This window comes from Phocoena phocoena, chromosome 1 (assembly GCF_963924675.1).
Source record: "Phocoena phocoena chromosome 1, mPhoPho1.1, whole genome shotgun sequence".
NCBI lineage: Eukaryota > Metazoa > Chordata > Mammalia > Artiodactyla > Phocoenidae > Phocoena > Phocoena phocoena.
Window position 1 is genome coordinate 7946208 of NC_089219.1, and position 14010 is coordinate 7960217.

The following is a 14010-nucleotide window of genomic DNA, read 5'->3' on the forward strand; positions in this document are numbered from 1 at the left end:
AGCCTAGGTAATGTATCACCAGACTTCTAAACTTCCCTTATAGATAACGCTTCTGACGTATGGGTCACTATAGTAACAGGGGGCTTGTTTTTGTGAACTTTGGAGTTGGCTCCTGCCCAGTTCAGACCAGCTAAAACTAGTTCGGACCACCGACCCTAAAACTGCGCCTGCGCAGAACACTGACGGCCTCACCTTTCCCCACACCTAAGACCACCCTGCTTCTTTATCCCATAAATAACTCAAGCCTCTGGCCTTCTGGTACGCGGGCCTGAGATTTGTTCTCTTGTCTCCTTCCATGAGGACCTCGTCAACAAACTCTCTGCTGCCAACTTGTGTCTCCGTGTTTGGCCTGCTGCTCCGGAGGAGGGCGGGGGGCACACAAACCTGGTTTGGTAACAAATGCTGAGTTCAGTTTCCTCATATTGGTGGCTTGAAATCGGCCATGGTGGGAGTATTTACACCAAGGAAATCTACAGATCTACAAATTAATTCCTTGTTGACTGTTAAGGAAGTGAGTGGGGAATATGTTAATAATGCAGATTAAACTTGAATGTGTATGGTGTCTGCAGCCTTTACCTCATGAATAGCACAAGTTGAGGAAATAACTCTTCCAGTACTTGACACTATTATTCGACTCAGCAGAGAAGTTCCTTACTCATGTCATCAACGTGTGAGTGAAGCTCCAGAGGAGGAAAGTAACTGAAGAAAGTTTGGAAGCAATGAAGATCCAACGTTGGGTTTCACTTTACTTTTTTTTTTTTAAATTTTTTGGCCGCGCAGCACAGTATGCAGGATCTTGTTAGTTCCCTGGCCAGGGATGGAGCCTGCGCCCCTGCAGTGGAAGCGTGGAGTCTTAACCACTGGACCCCCAGGGAAGTCCCCTATTTCACTTAACTCTTCATGTAAAAGAAAATAAGCCAACATTCGGGTCATAGCTATATTCCTTTGGCAATGGCAATGGGGTGAGCAACTTATTCGCTTAAGGGGATAGAAATCAAACATTTATCCGTGGTCTGACTTTGTGACACTACAGAATTAGAAAAACCCACACTGGATTTTGCAAGGCACACCAAGGTTACAGCCGCATGTAACTTACAATACAGAGTTGTGTACAGTTGTCCCTTTTTTTTCTCTCTCTCTCCCTCCCTCCCCGCCCCCCCCCGCCCCCCCACCCCCACCCCGGGAGCCGGTGCTGCCCACTGTGCTCCGCGCAGAGCTGGCTCTGGGGTCCCCGGGGAGCTCGGCTTGGGCGGGGCGGGAGCAGATAGGCTGCGAGGCGCCCTTCCCAGAGCCACCGCTAGGGGCCGAGAGCGAGGCAGGCGGCAGCTTCGCGCTTTGGCCGCCCGCGCGGTCCGTCGCCCGGCGCCGCGGCGGGAAAATCCGACTGGGCCTTCCCGGCCACCGCCACTTTCTGTCATCGCGCGCCTGGCAGGATCCGCCCGCGGTGATGATGGAGGAGGAGGAGGGGGCCGAGGAGCAGCAGCGATTCTCTTACCAACAGGTACCGGAGAATGCAGTCTTGGCTGGGCTGGGGAAGGACGGCGTCTAGATTGTGCAGGGGAGAAAAAGGCCCTGCCTCCGCCCGCCCTCGCCTTCGTGCCGGGGTCGGAGGGCGAGCTCGGGCCTGCGCGGGCCGGCTCCGGCCGCCTGGCGCCCGCGCTTAGGCCGGTTCGGCTGCCGCGGGGGGTGCTGGGAGGCGGTTTCCATGGTATCGCGGATTGGAGCGTGCGGGCGGCGGCGCAAGAAAGGAGAGTCAGTGGAAGTTCCTACGGTGCTCCGCGGAGGGCCCCTCTGGCTTTGGGGCAGCCTCAGTCTCCTCGGACAGGGTCGTTGTGAGGCGCCTGGCACGCGGCACAAGCTCGAAAATGTTGGCTCCCGTAACCCGTGCGCTCTCCGTCCTGCCCGCGAGGAGACAAGCCTCAGACCCTGGTGCAAACCCCCAGGCCATCCGGCTCCCGAGCCCATCGGATATGGGTTCGAATCTCGACTCCGCCCGGAGGGTTGTGTTGACTCTGCCCAAACTCAGTTTTCCTAGATGGAAAATCGGGTAATAACCAGTTCTCGGGATAGTTATGAGTATCCAGTCCTTTAGTCAGCACCGGAATAAATACCGCGTGGCAGAGTCGTGAGAACAGTGTTGTAAAGAGGTGAAAACCAAGAACCAGGGTGGCAACCTCAGAGAGGATTAACCGAAGAGACACGGGAATGAGCTTCTAAGGTTCAGACGCTGTTTACCCACTCCCTTTATTTTGAAGTTTAAGCCTTCAAGAAAAAGTTGCAAGAATAATGTGCAAAAATAATGTATTCATCACCCATATGCCCCTCACCTCGATTCACCGGTTAACGTTTTGCTGTATTTGCTCCCTTGCTCCTTTTTTCGGAATTATTTGAGAATTAAATACACTTGACACTTCACCTTTAAATTTTAATACTTCAGCATGCTTCTCCCAAGAACAAGGGCGTTCTGTGACATAATCTCTGATCACACTCAGGAAGTTTGATATTGATAAAATACTATGATCTAATGTCAGTCCATATTCAATTTCTGCCAGTTGTCCAAAAGATGTTCTTTTTTTCCTTTTTATTTATTTATTTTTGGCTGCATTGGGTCTTCGTTGCTGCGTGCGGGCTTTCTCTAGTTGCGGCGAGCGGGGGCTACTCTTTGTTGCAGTTTGTGGGCTTCTCACTGCAGTGGCTTCTCTTGTTGCGGAGCACGGGCTCTAGGTGCGCGGGCTTCAGTAGTTGTGGCACAGGGGCAGGTGGGATCTTCCTGGACCAGGACTCGAACCCGTGTCTCCTGCATTGGCGGGTGGATTTTTAACCACTGCGCCACCAGGGAAGCCCCCAAAGATGTTCTTTAGTGGTCTTTTTCTTCACCCAGGATCCAGTCAGGGATCATGCCTTGCATCAAGTGGTCCTGGCTCCGGTCTTCCCTGGAAGGGTTCTCCACCTTCTTTGTGTTTCATGACATTGGTGGTTTCCAGGAGTCCATTCATGGCACAGGTGTGGTGGGAGATAATCTCTTTGAGAGCAGGGACTGTCCTTTTCAGTTTTGTGTTCTCAGCCCCTAGTACAGAGCGTGCCTCTCAATAGACAGCGCTTACTGAGTAAGTGAGTGAGGCTGCAAAGATGGACTGAGAAATTTGAACCTTGTTCTCTATGGGGGGGGGGGGGTCCAGCCATTCACTCAGCCAGCTGTTCTTGCCACTAGGTGGACAGCTGTGAACAACACTTGAAGGGTCCTGCCCTCGAGGAGTTTAGAGTCTAGAGATTTAGCCTCTCAGTGTTCAGCATTGAAGAAGGCACTTAGCCCGTTCCAGGAGGTGGGGGGGAGGGGCCGGCAGAGAAAACTTCTGGAGCAGTCGGAAGGATCCCTGTCCTGTTCCCCCGCCCCTAACCTCACCTCTACACATACCTACAAAAGATCCCTTGGAGGGTTTTTATCCCTCCCAGGGTGGTGGTCTCTTTGTCTCCTCCCACCAATGCCCTCTACTTACCTACTCTTGTGACATCTGAAACTAAGGAACGTAGGTCCCTTGCTTATCTGCCTGGCCTCTACTCTGGGGTCCTGGACTTGTGTTTTTGCAGTTCCTCCTCATCTTGCTTCTACCATGAACACTTGCTGGTAGAGTTGATACTGTCTTGGGTTCAGCTGTCACCATGTCCACTTCAGCTCTGTTTCTAGCACAGGTGGAGCCCACACAGGGCTCAGCAAGTTTATTCACATGAGACGGAGACCTTGGCTTAGCTTGTTTGGCTTCTTTACTCCTCCGCATGGGTAGAGGTATGTTTTCCAGTACCTGAAAGGGTTGCTGAGGAGCAGTGAGGGTCCTGTTGAGGTGGGCTAGCAAACCAGCAAATCAGAGGAGGGTCCGATGTCGCCTCATGAGCCTTTCCCTGTGTTGTCCTGATCATTCGTCCTGCCTCATGCAGGACAGGGGTTGGCAAGGACTTGAAGCACAGGGATGGGATCCTTTTGCATTTGCTTGATTAACCCCCATATGGGGGCAGAAATCCCTGTCTTTTTTCTTTGTGTTGCCCAGACACCTAGCACACGCCTTCACGCAGTAGGCACTTGGGCACATAAATGTGGAATAACAGTAAAGTCACATAGATGCCTCCCAAGTACCAGTCTGCCTTCATTCCCTGCTGAATTGCCATCCTAATTCCTTACCTTTACTTGACCTAAATCATAACCATTAACCATTAACATTAAAGTAATGTTTCTACAAGTCACACTCCAGAGGGCCCCATTAATTTTTTAGTACAGTTGAAAACTCACTCAGCCATTATGGAAAGTGCTGAAGGAATTAGGGTGAGCAGACCCTCTCCTTGATCTTAATTTTTTAAGATGTGGAAAGCTCTTATTTGCAGTCTTACCCACGAAGTGTTTTGATTTTGCTTCAGAGGCTAAAGGCAGCGGTTCACTACACTGTTGGCTGTCTTTGTGAGGAAGTTGCGTCGGACAAAGAGATGCAGTTCAGCAAACAAACCATTGCAGCGATTTCGGAGATGACTTTTCAACAGTGCGGTATGCAGCCACGGTCTTCCTGTAGACGTATAGAAAGCCCAGAGGTTGATTTGCCTGGGAGAAATGTGCGGGGCTGGGGTGCCGTGGCATGTCTTACCAGCAGACAGAGAACATTATCATTGGACACCGTTCGCGAAACGTTTCTTTTATTGGCCGTAAGATTCAGATAGCTTATGGAAAGAACTATTTTTTTTTCTTTCTATTACCCTAACACGGGGGTATCAGCACCTTTATTTTATTGTGCTTTAAACTGCCGGGAACATTAGACATAAATTTCATTGCTTTGTAACTTTTTTATATCACCCACAGTTTGACAGTTGAACTTGAAGCCTTGGTATATGCTTGACTTCAGAGGAGATTAATGTCCTCCTAAGCCCTAACTCGTAGCAAAATTTAAAGTTAGGGATAGCTTCTAGGAAGGAAAGGTGTAGCCACAATTACCAAAGGCTTGTAATGAAGGGTGGAGGGGGCCAGGGAGGCAAGGAGGTCATAATGAATCCAGTGATGGACCTGCCTGAAGGGCCTCCTCTCACCTTTAAAAGGATTTGTTGTATTAGTCACTGTACTTACTGTAGACATTGAGATTTCACTTTTCTCCCTCTGAAATAAGATTGAGATGGGGGGTGGATTTCCCTGGTGGGCCAGTGGTTAAGATTCTGTGCTTCCAAAGCAGGGGGCACGGGTTTGATTCCTGGTCGGGGAACTAAGATCCCACATGCCATGCAGCACTGCTGAAAAAAAATTGCTATAGGGTAGCTAAAGCACATCTCTTTTTCTCTTTCAGAAAATTTTGCCAAAGACCTTGAAATGTTTGCAAGGTGGGTAGAGAGCTTGATTGTGGGATCTTTGTTTGTTTACATGCTATTGATACGCCCCATCTGGTGGTGAATTTCAGGAGAGTTTTAGCTTTTTTTTTCCCTGTGTTTTGTGGATGCTCAATCTCCAATCATGATTCTGTAAGAATGTAAGATCTGCTTTAATCACTGTCCATTCAGACTTGATTTGGCATTTTTTGAAGCTTTCCAAGTATTTTTTGTTAACGGAACCAGAGTTATTCAGTTCCAGGTTAAAAAGGTATGAATCATGTCTCCAGGACTCTGTGCACAGTGTGTGTGCTTTTAAGGCCATTTCTGCAGGTGGTGTAGTGCTGGGGCGTGAGGCTGGGCGCCCGGGCTGGGCTGCTTCGTGCCCCGTGGGGAAGCTTGCAGGTGTCGGGATAATACAGCCCCAAGGCCCGTCAGCCCTGCATTTGCTGAGCTTGTTACAACTGAGACACACGCTCCTTGAAAAGTGTGTGACTTACTTTCAGCTGGTAAAGTGTTAGCTTTTACAGGTGATTTATGCTCCTCTCTTCAATTAGTACTGCAGGTAATTGAAAACAATTGCAACGAATTGCTTTCATGAAGCAATTTGAATGAGGAAGGCCTGAAAGGGCCAAAGCTTTCTAATTTGCTCCCACTTCTGATTTGGTGCCAGCCTCTCCCACACCCCATACTTTTCACCTTGCTCCTGTTAGCTCTTTTTTTTCTCCGATGAATATTCTGAATGAATTAAAGCAGTAGGTTCTCAGAGGGCAGGCTCTAAATCTTTCCTATTCCTGTGTATGAGTCCCTAAAAACCGCTTAGCATCTTCAACTTAGCCAGAAGGGATAAGGATAATGTATGGGATACTGATAGCTTATATGGCTTATCATTGTTAATTCAGGTGGTTGCCCCTTACCTGTGCCTCGTGCCCACCCCCACTCTCAGTCTCCTGTGAGATACACTTACTACCTTTACTTGCCATTTCTTTTCTTCTTTTTTTTTAAAATATGAGCGCTTTGTACTACAGAGGAAGACGCAAAAATGTAAATAAGTAGACAGTGGTTATTTGATTTGAACATAGAGTTTATCAGTACAGATCACCTCAGCACTATTGACATTTTGGACTGGATAATTCCTTGTTCTGGTGGTGGCTGTCCTGTGCATTTTGGTGTGTTTAGTGGCACCCCGGCCTCTACCCACTAAATGCCTGTAGCAAGCCCTCAGGTGTGAGTCTACTTGCTACTTCTGTGTTAGTTGTGGGAAAAGACAATGAAAAACTTTAAATACTTCTAAATACTAGGAGTAAAAATGAAATTAGGGGACTTCCCTGGTGGTCCAGTGGTTAAGACGCCGCTCTCCCAATGCAGGGGGCCTAGGTTCGATCCCTGCTCAGGGAACTAGATCCCACATGCCGCAACTAAAAGATCCTGCACATGGCAACGAAGATCCAGCGTGCCACAACTAAGACCCGGCACAGCCAAAAAAAAAAAACCTACAGAGATTTTAAAAAATTTAAAAAGAAATAAAATTAGAACTATTTAGCATTGTAACACATTAAGCTTTCAGGTACTCTGTGTTTTTTATAGGTTTTTTTTTAATAGTCATCGTGCTGTACATTACATTCCCATGATTGTCTTTTTATTTTATTTTATTTATTTGGTTGTGCCGTGTCTTAGTTGCGGCAGGCATGCTCCTAAGTTGTGGCTCATGGGCTCTTTAGTGGTGGCACGTGTGCTCCTTAGTTGTGGCATGTGAATTCTTAGTTGCGGCACACATGTGGGATCTAGTTTCCTGACCAGGGATCAAACCCGGGCCCCGAGCATTGGGGGCGCGGAGTCTTCACCACTGTGCCACCAGGGGAGTCCCTGTGTTTTTTATAGTTACGTTAAGTCCATTTCCTTTTGCTGGGCACTGGGGCAGAGTGGTGTGTGGGTATCACTTAGACTGTCAGCTCCACAAGGAAGGACGTCATCTTTTGAGTAAAGGAGTCTGTGTAAAGGCTGTCAGCCTATGTTCTCTGAGTGAGGCTTTACTAGGAGATGCCGCCTCTTCTGCGGTGCTCACATGGGTACACCAGGGCTCCTCAGACGTCCTCCCAAGGACGCTGAGCGAACACAGGCACAGATTTTCTTGGAAGACTCATCCGTTGTCTTAATTTTACATTCGTTTTCAAAATAGTCCAGTTTGCTCTCATATAAAAAATCCTGAAAAAAAAAAAAAAATCCTGTTTTAAAGTTTATCACTGAATAACATTGATGCTCCCAGAAGGTCAACTTTATCCTGTGGTTTTGAGTTTTCCCTGTCACATAGTCCCTGCCCTTAGAACTACTATATGATTACCCCAGTTTGAGAAGTCTGAAATACATACTGTTTCAGGTTGACTATATATTAAATAGTCTTTGCAGGCTGGGAACCTAACCAGTGTTTGTAACATTGTTTCTATGAAATAAAATGCATTTAAATTGTAAATACTATAAACTCAAGTCATCTGCAAACTTTGGAAGATCATCTCCCAATTTAAGTTGTGAATTTCCCTTATTTAGCTTTGAAATCTCTAGTCACTTAATATTGTTAACATGTTAAAGATGAAACATTTTGAAGAAGATCGATATTCTACAGTAAATAAATTCTAGGGACATTTTGGGAATAATCTTTGAAACCTGTGTTGCTAAAAGTGTTATATGAAAATCCCTTTGTTACGTTCCCTAGAGTAATTTTCTGGAGCCAGAGGTTTGATTTAGGAGAATCTCTGATGTGCAGTGGCTGGCATAGGATATACCTACTCCTCCATCTGGGAAAGTGGTAACATTAAAACATGGTGCAGAGGGGACTTCTCTGGTGGTCCAGTGGCCAGGGCTCCACGCTCCCAATGCAGGGGGCCCAGGTTTGATCCCTGGTCGGGGAACTGGATTCCACATGCCACAACTAAGAGTTGGCACGCTGCAACTATGAGTTGGCGTGCTGCAATGAAGATCCCGTGTGCCGCAACTAAGACCCGGCACAGCCAAGTAAGTAAATAAATAAATATTTTTAAAAAATAATAAAGAATATGGTGCAGAGAAACCAGATGACAAGCTGAGTGGTAGAGACGATCGACTCTGCTGTTTCCTAAATGCTTCTCGTGAACAGATGAGCTAATCTTACTGTGTGAATAGTTCAGTGTGCTGCTTCCTGTTACCTGCTCCTTGTATAGCACTTTACCAAGGCGGTAGTACCGCCAGAGCAGCCTGATCGTGTGATAGAGATGAAGGCCACGGTGTGTCCATGGCACCTAATGTCCTGCACCCAGGGAACCTGTGGATTGGCTTCATACTTTGTGGCTGCTATTTTAGCACCTTTTTTAAAAATTTTTGTTTATTTTATTTATTTATTTTTGGCTGCCTTGGGTCTTCGTTGCTGCGTGAAGCCTTTTCCTAGTTGCGGCGAGCCAGCTTCCATTGTGGTGGCTTCTCGTTGCAGAGCACAGGCTCTAGGCGCATGGGCTCTAGAGCACAGGCTCAGCAGTTGTGGCGTGTGGGCTTAGTTGCTCTGCGGCATGTGGGATCTTCCCGGACCAGGGCTCGAACTCGTGTCCCCTGTTTTGGCAGGTGGATTCTTAACCACTGTGCCACCAGGGAAGTCCTCTGTCACCTTCTGTCTGACTTTTTTCCCCCTTTGTTCTGGTCCTTGCAGGTGGCTAGTTAGAAGTTATCTTCTGACATGGGTATTAGGACAGGCAGGTACTGTCAATCATGATGAGATGGCATGTGATATTTTCACACTTGGCAGGATGTGAAAGACTAATGGCCAAATTATGGAGTATAATTTCTGGGATTTTATCTTTAACTCAACAGTGAGGACTTACTATGTGCTGGCCACTTGGATAGTTATTAAGGATACAAAGATTCCTCCTTATTCCTACTTATGAAGTTCCTACTTATTTTTGGAGGAAGTTAGAAATGGCAAGAAAGGGTGTAATTTAGAGTAATAAATTATTGAATAGAGCTTATTATCTCAAATTACCTTTTAAAGCAGACAGAGGAGGACTGGAACAAGAACTTGAGTCCATGTTGTGAGCAAGAAACAGACTCCAGTTGAAAGGATGTTCTTTGTTCTAACTGGGCTATTGTCGGGGGAATGCGTTATTTCCTAGTTGGGAAATGGGATATTAGGAGACACCTGCACAAGCTTTTTCCTGTATTGTAGCCTTTGGAGAAGAGCTTTAGGACCTTGGTGTAAGTGAAGCCATGCTTCATGGAAAGTCTCTGTTCTTCTGTTTAGCGTCTGCTTAAGCAGAGACGATCTTGGTATCGTGAGCTCTGTGTCATTCTCTTTTCACTGAAGGTGCTTCACTGACCTTCTTGCTTTTTGTATGGTGGTCTCTGTGTCCATTGTGACCAAGCAGGCCATTCGGGAAGGGTTTAACGCCCCTCACTCCTTTCCCTGCTCGTATTCTCCAAGCACGCTGGCCCTCAGGTGGAGGTGGACAGATGGGCTTCTGCTTTCTCTCAGTCTCTTTATTTAGTTGGTATCTTGGCTCGTCACTTCACTCATTTTTGTGTCACTGTTGCTTAATGACCTTAATCTGAAAAGATGGGCTACTTAGAGATCCTTGCTGGTGTGAAGTCTGGCCATGAACTTTTGTGTTTCATCAAAACTTTAAATAATACCAAACATTTTGGTGAATTGTTTCTGCCCTTTCTACAGACATGCGAAAAGAAGCACCATTAACACTGAAGATGTGAAGCTTTTAGCCAGGAGGAGTAATTCACTGGTGAGAGATGAATTTCTTTCCTCACTCCCCTTTCCCATCAGAATACATTATTCCCAATTAATCACTTGCAGCCATGAAGTGATTCCCCAGGGCACCTTGCATTAAAAACGAGAGATGCTTGAACCATTCAGACCTGCCCGTAATTTATAGGCTTTCTTTCATTATGATGGATCTTACTAAGCCAATTTGAAATTTTCTAATCAGTGCTCTCTGGATTCATAATTTGCCTTTTTTGTAATGTCTCAAAACTTTGGTCCCATGTTTCATTTGGAGCATGATGTCAGAGACAGGTCGCAGGCCAGAGTGTATGGGGATAGTTTCGTTATGGTGCCCACAGTTCTGTTGGGCCAGGTATGGAAAGAGTATCTGTACATCTGGGATGTGCAGGAAATTGAGCACATTGTCTGTCTTTTCAAAGAAGTCTAGACGTCATCTTGACCAAGCCCTCATTTTACAGGTGATGCTGTGATCCCAGGCTAGTAGCTGTGGCCGATGGCAGATCCAGGACACCTGTGAGGTCTGATCCTAGCAGTTAAAATACTTCACGTTCCTCCCCAGAATGTGAGCTCCACGAGGGCAGGGATTTTTGTCCCCTTCTTCTCTGCTCCATCTGCCGTGCCTACAATAGGGCCTGGCCCACAGTAGGTGCTCACGAGTAGTTGCTGAATGAATGAACTTGTGTAGCACTTGGCAGTTTACACAGGACTTTTATTGATAATATTTTACATATATTATTTAAAGCTCACAACTACCTTCTGAGGGTTTTCAATAACATGACTAGATAGCCCCATTTTACAGGCTAGGCTACTGGAGTTAAGTAACTTCCCAAAGTTAAATAGGAAGTTTTCTGGTTGACAGCTGAACCTTAACCTTTGAACCCTGAATCTAGTGCTGTTTCCACTGGGCTGTTTTCTATCTCTGCTCTTCTAATATTATTTGTCCAAAGTTTAAGTCAGGGTTAAGGATGATATGGTCCCTAAGTAAAACAGCTCAGGCGCCTGTGGTGCCGTGTATCAGTGGAAAAGACATTTTTCTCTCCTCATAAATCCTCTGTCATAACTCTTACTTGGTCAGCTTCAGTGAGCAATTTCCACCTTTTGCCAAGGAATCGTCAATGCAAGTCATCTTAGACTATTAATTGGGTGCATATTTGTCTACTTCAGAATGTTGTTTTTATTTTGGATTCTTAATCTTTTTATCTGACAGAAACTTATTACTGAAGAGTTTCAGCTAAATTTGTGCGTTAGACTAAATCTTCCCTGAGGACAGGGACCTTGTCTTATATTTCCCTTGTATCTCTAGTATCTGGTACACAGTAGTTGCTCAATAATTTTAGTTGGATAAATTTAGGGGCATGTTGACTATATGTGTGCTTTGTAGAGTATATTTGTGATTGGCATGCCTTCTGTAAGCTACAAGTTTTAATTCTTTTGATTTTTCAAGGAACTCCTACCTGTTTGATAGGATATGTAGCAGGGAGTTGACTTCTGAAGTTGATTCCTTCTTCCAGAAAAAATTTGAAGCTGTGTTTTAACTCTAAGGAATGTAACCCAGGGTGGGAGTGGTTGGGAAACGGTGTAGATTTTTTTCTTCCCTTAGGCTTATAAATGGCTTTACAACCAGATAAAAATGTAATTAAAAACATTTTTTATAGCTAAAATACATCACAGAGAAAAATGAAGACATCGCTCAGTTTAACCTGGAACGAAAAGCAAAGAAGAAAAAGAAGTTAGAGGATGAAAACAAAAATTCAGTGGAGCCAGCAGAGGCTGGTGTAGTGGAAAGTGAGAATTAAAGTCTGTCGCCATTGGGAAAAAGCAGCCTTCAGGTAGAGCCACTAAAAACATGTATTGCCAACAAAGGGTTTTGAAAGGATTAAGTGGAGATTACCAAAAAAAAAAAAGGCTTGGGGGCTTTTTGTACTGTATTCTCCAAGTCACTGACTGCAAAAGGTGGTTTAAAAGAGAACTGGAAACTCTTAAGCAAAATACTCCCATGTCTTACTGAAGCACATGAAAAAAGTGTGTTTGAATGGTATATATTGGAAATTGTATCTATTGCAGTTAATAAAATTTTGTTAGCAACTACATATCGTTGACTTTTTCAAGCAAAAATCAGTTATTTTTTCATTCTTTTATATAATTTTTTAGGCTGACAGTCCCTGAAAGATGAATAAAGCTATATTTATTTAGTCCTTTTTTTTTTTTGGTTGCACTGCGTGGCATGCAGGATCTCAGTTCCCTGACCAGGGATTGAACCCAGGCCATGGCAGTGAAAGTGCCGAGTTCTAACCACTGGACCACCAGGGAACTCCCTATTTAGTTCTTTTGATTACCAATATTGTTTTCAAAATTAATTAATTTTCGGCTGCATTGGATCTTCGTTGCTGTGCGCAGGCTTTCTCTAGTTGTGGCGAGCCGGGGCTACTCTTCGTTGTGGTGCGCGGGCTTCTCTTGTTGCAGGGCACGGGCTCTAGGTGTGGTGGCTCAGTAGTTATGGCTTGTGGGCTTCAGTAGTTGTGGCACGTGGGCTTGGTAGTTGTGGCTCGCAGACTCAGTAGTTGTGGCGCATGGGCTTAGTTGCTCCGTGGCATGTGGGATCTTCCCGGACCAGGGCTCGAACCCGTGTCCCCTGCATTGGCAGGCAGATTCTTAACCACTGTGCCACCAGGGAAGCCTCTCGGTATTGTTTTTGTTTTTTTTTTCCCCCAGTATTGTTTTTTAAACCCGCGTCACTTGTGATCACAAGGTAAAAGGGTGCGTGTTTGGAAATGGTCCTTTTGTCCTTTTTACTTTTTAAAGGTGATTTTCTCCAGAAACACAGTTTATGTGACTTTTGTCTGGCTATTTTGTAATTATACTGGGCAGAAGTTTTGCTTGAGAGGAAAACCTGACTACTCCTCCAAAACACTTCAGTTGTGTGTTCTCTGTTTTAGTTTGTGAGAGATGATGCTTCCAGGAATCCCAGGTCTGCTGTCTTCTCCTTGGGGTTTATTAGGGGTCCAGGGCATGCCTTTTCCCTGTTGGGGCGGCAGGAGTAAAGCAAAGGGCCTGGCACTTACAGAGCCCTTTCTGTGCGCCAGCTGCTGCCCTGGGTGTTCCATATAGTTCTTCTTCACAACTTTTTCAGGGTTTTTTTGTTTATTCCCATTTTACTGATGAGCAAGCTGAAGCTTGAAGACGTTAACCAACCACCCAGGATCTACTGACCATTGGAGATGGTAGTCACGTTTGGAGTGATGACTCTATAGAGTGGGTGAGAGAGAAAAGGTGCGTGCAGCTGGATAGAATTTATACCATCCATGCCCAGATATGATCAGCAAAAGATACCCCAGAGTCTACCTCTCAAAAGGAGATGCTGAGCTATGGTCATAGTAAAGCGTTGAATTCAAACTTCACGGTTTCAGGTTCTTCAAATAACAAATCATTTGATCTCAGATAATAATTGTAACACCTTTGTGTCACATTAGTGAAAGAAATGTGAATCATGAAGGCTTCTGTCTTTACAGTACATTCCAGCCAAAGATCTGTACGTTAGCAATTTCATTTTCAGGTAAGCTGTCTTTAAACGCCTCATCACGGAGAGTTTTGAGACTAGATACTGTGGACTTTCCAAAGGTTGACAAATCTAGACTTGCATCCTGATTTCATAACTCTAATAGCTGTATGACTTTCTTTTTTTTTTCTGTGAATGGCTGATTTTGTTTTGTTTATTTATTTATTTTTAACATCTTTATTGGAGTATAATTGCTTTACAATGGTGTGTTAGTTTCTGCTTTATAACAAAGTGAATCAGTTATACATATGTTCCCATATCTATTCCCTCTTGCGCCTCCCTCCCTCCCACTCTATGACTTGCTGAAACATTGTGTTCTTATCAGTGAAACAGAGTTAATACCTCTCGCAGCAATGTTATATGCGAC

The 14010-nt window shown here is 45.3% G+C and overlaps 1 protein-coding gene across 1 annotated transcript; it reads left to right on the forward strand.

The window, feature by feature from the left end:
• The first annotated feature begins 1413 nt into the window (after nucleotides 1-1413).
• CENPS (centromere protein S) lies at nucleotides 1414-12172 on the forward strand. Its single transcript, XM_065888156.1, has 5 exons — nucleotides 1414-1501; nucleotides 4408-4531; nucleotides 5316-5349; nucleotides 10022-10088; nucleotides 11743-12172. Exons 1-5 carry the CDS (start codon nucleotides 1448-1450, stop codon nucleotides 11881-11883), a joined length of 420 nt encoding a protein of 139 aa, XP_065744228.1. The 5' UTR covers nucleotides 1414-1447; the 3' UTR covers nucleotides 11884-12172.
• Nucleotides 12173-14010: the final 1838 nt, after the last annotated feature.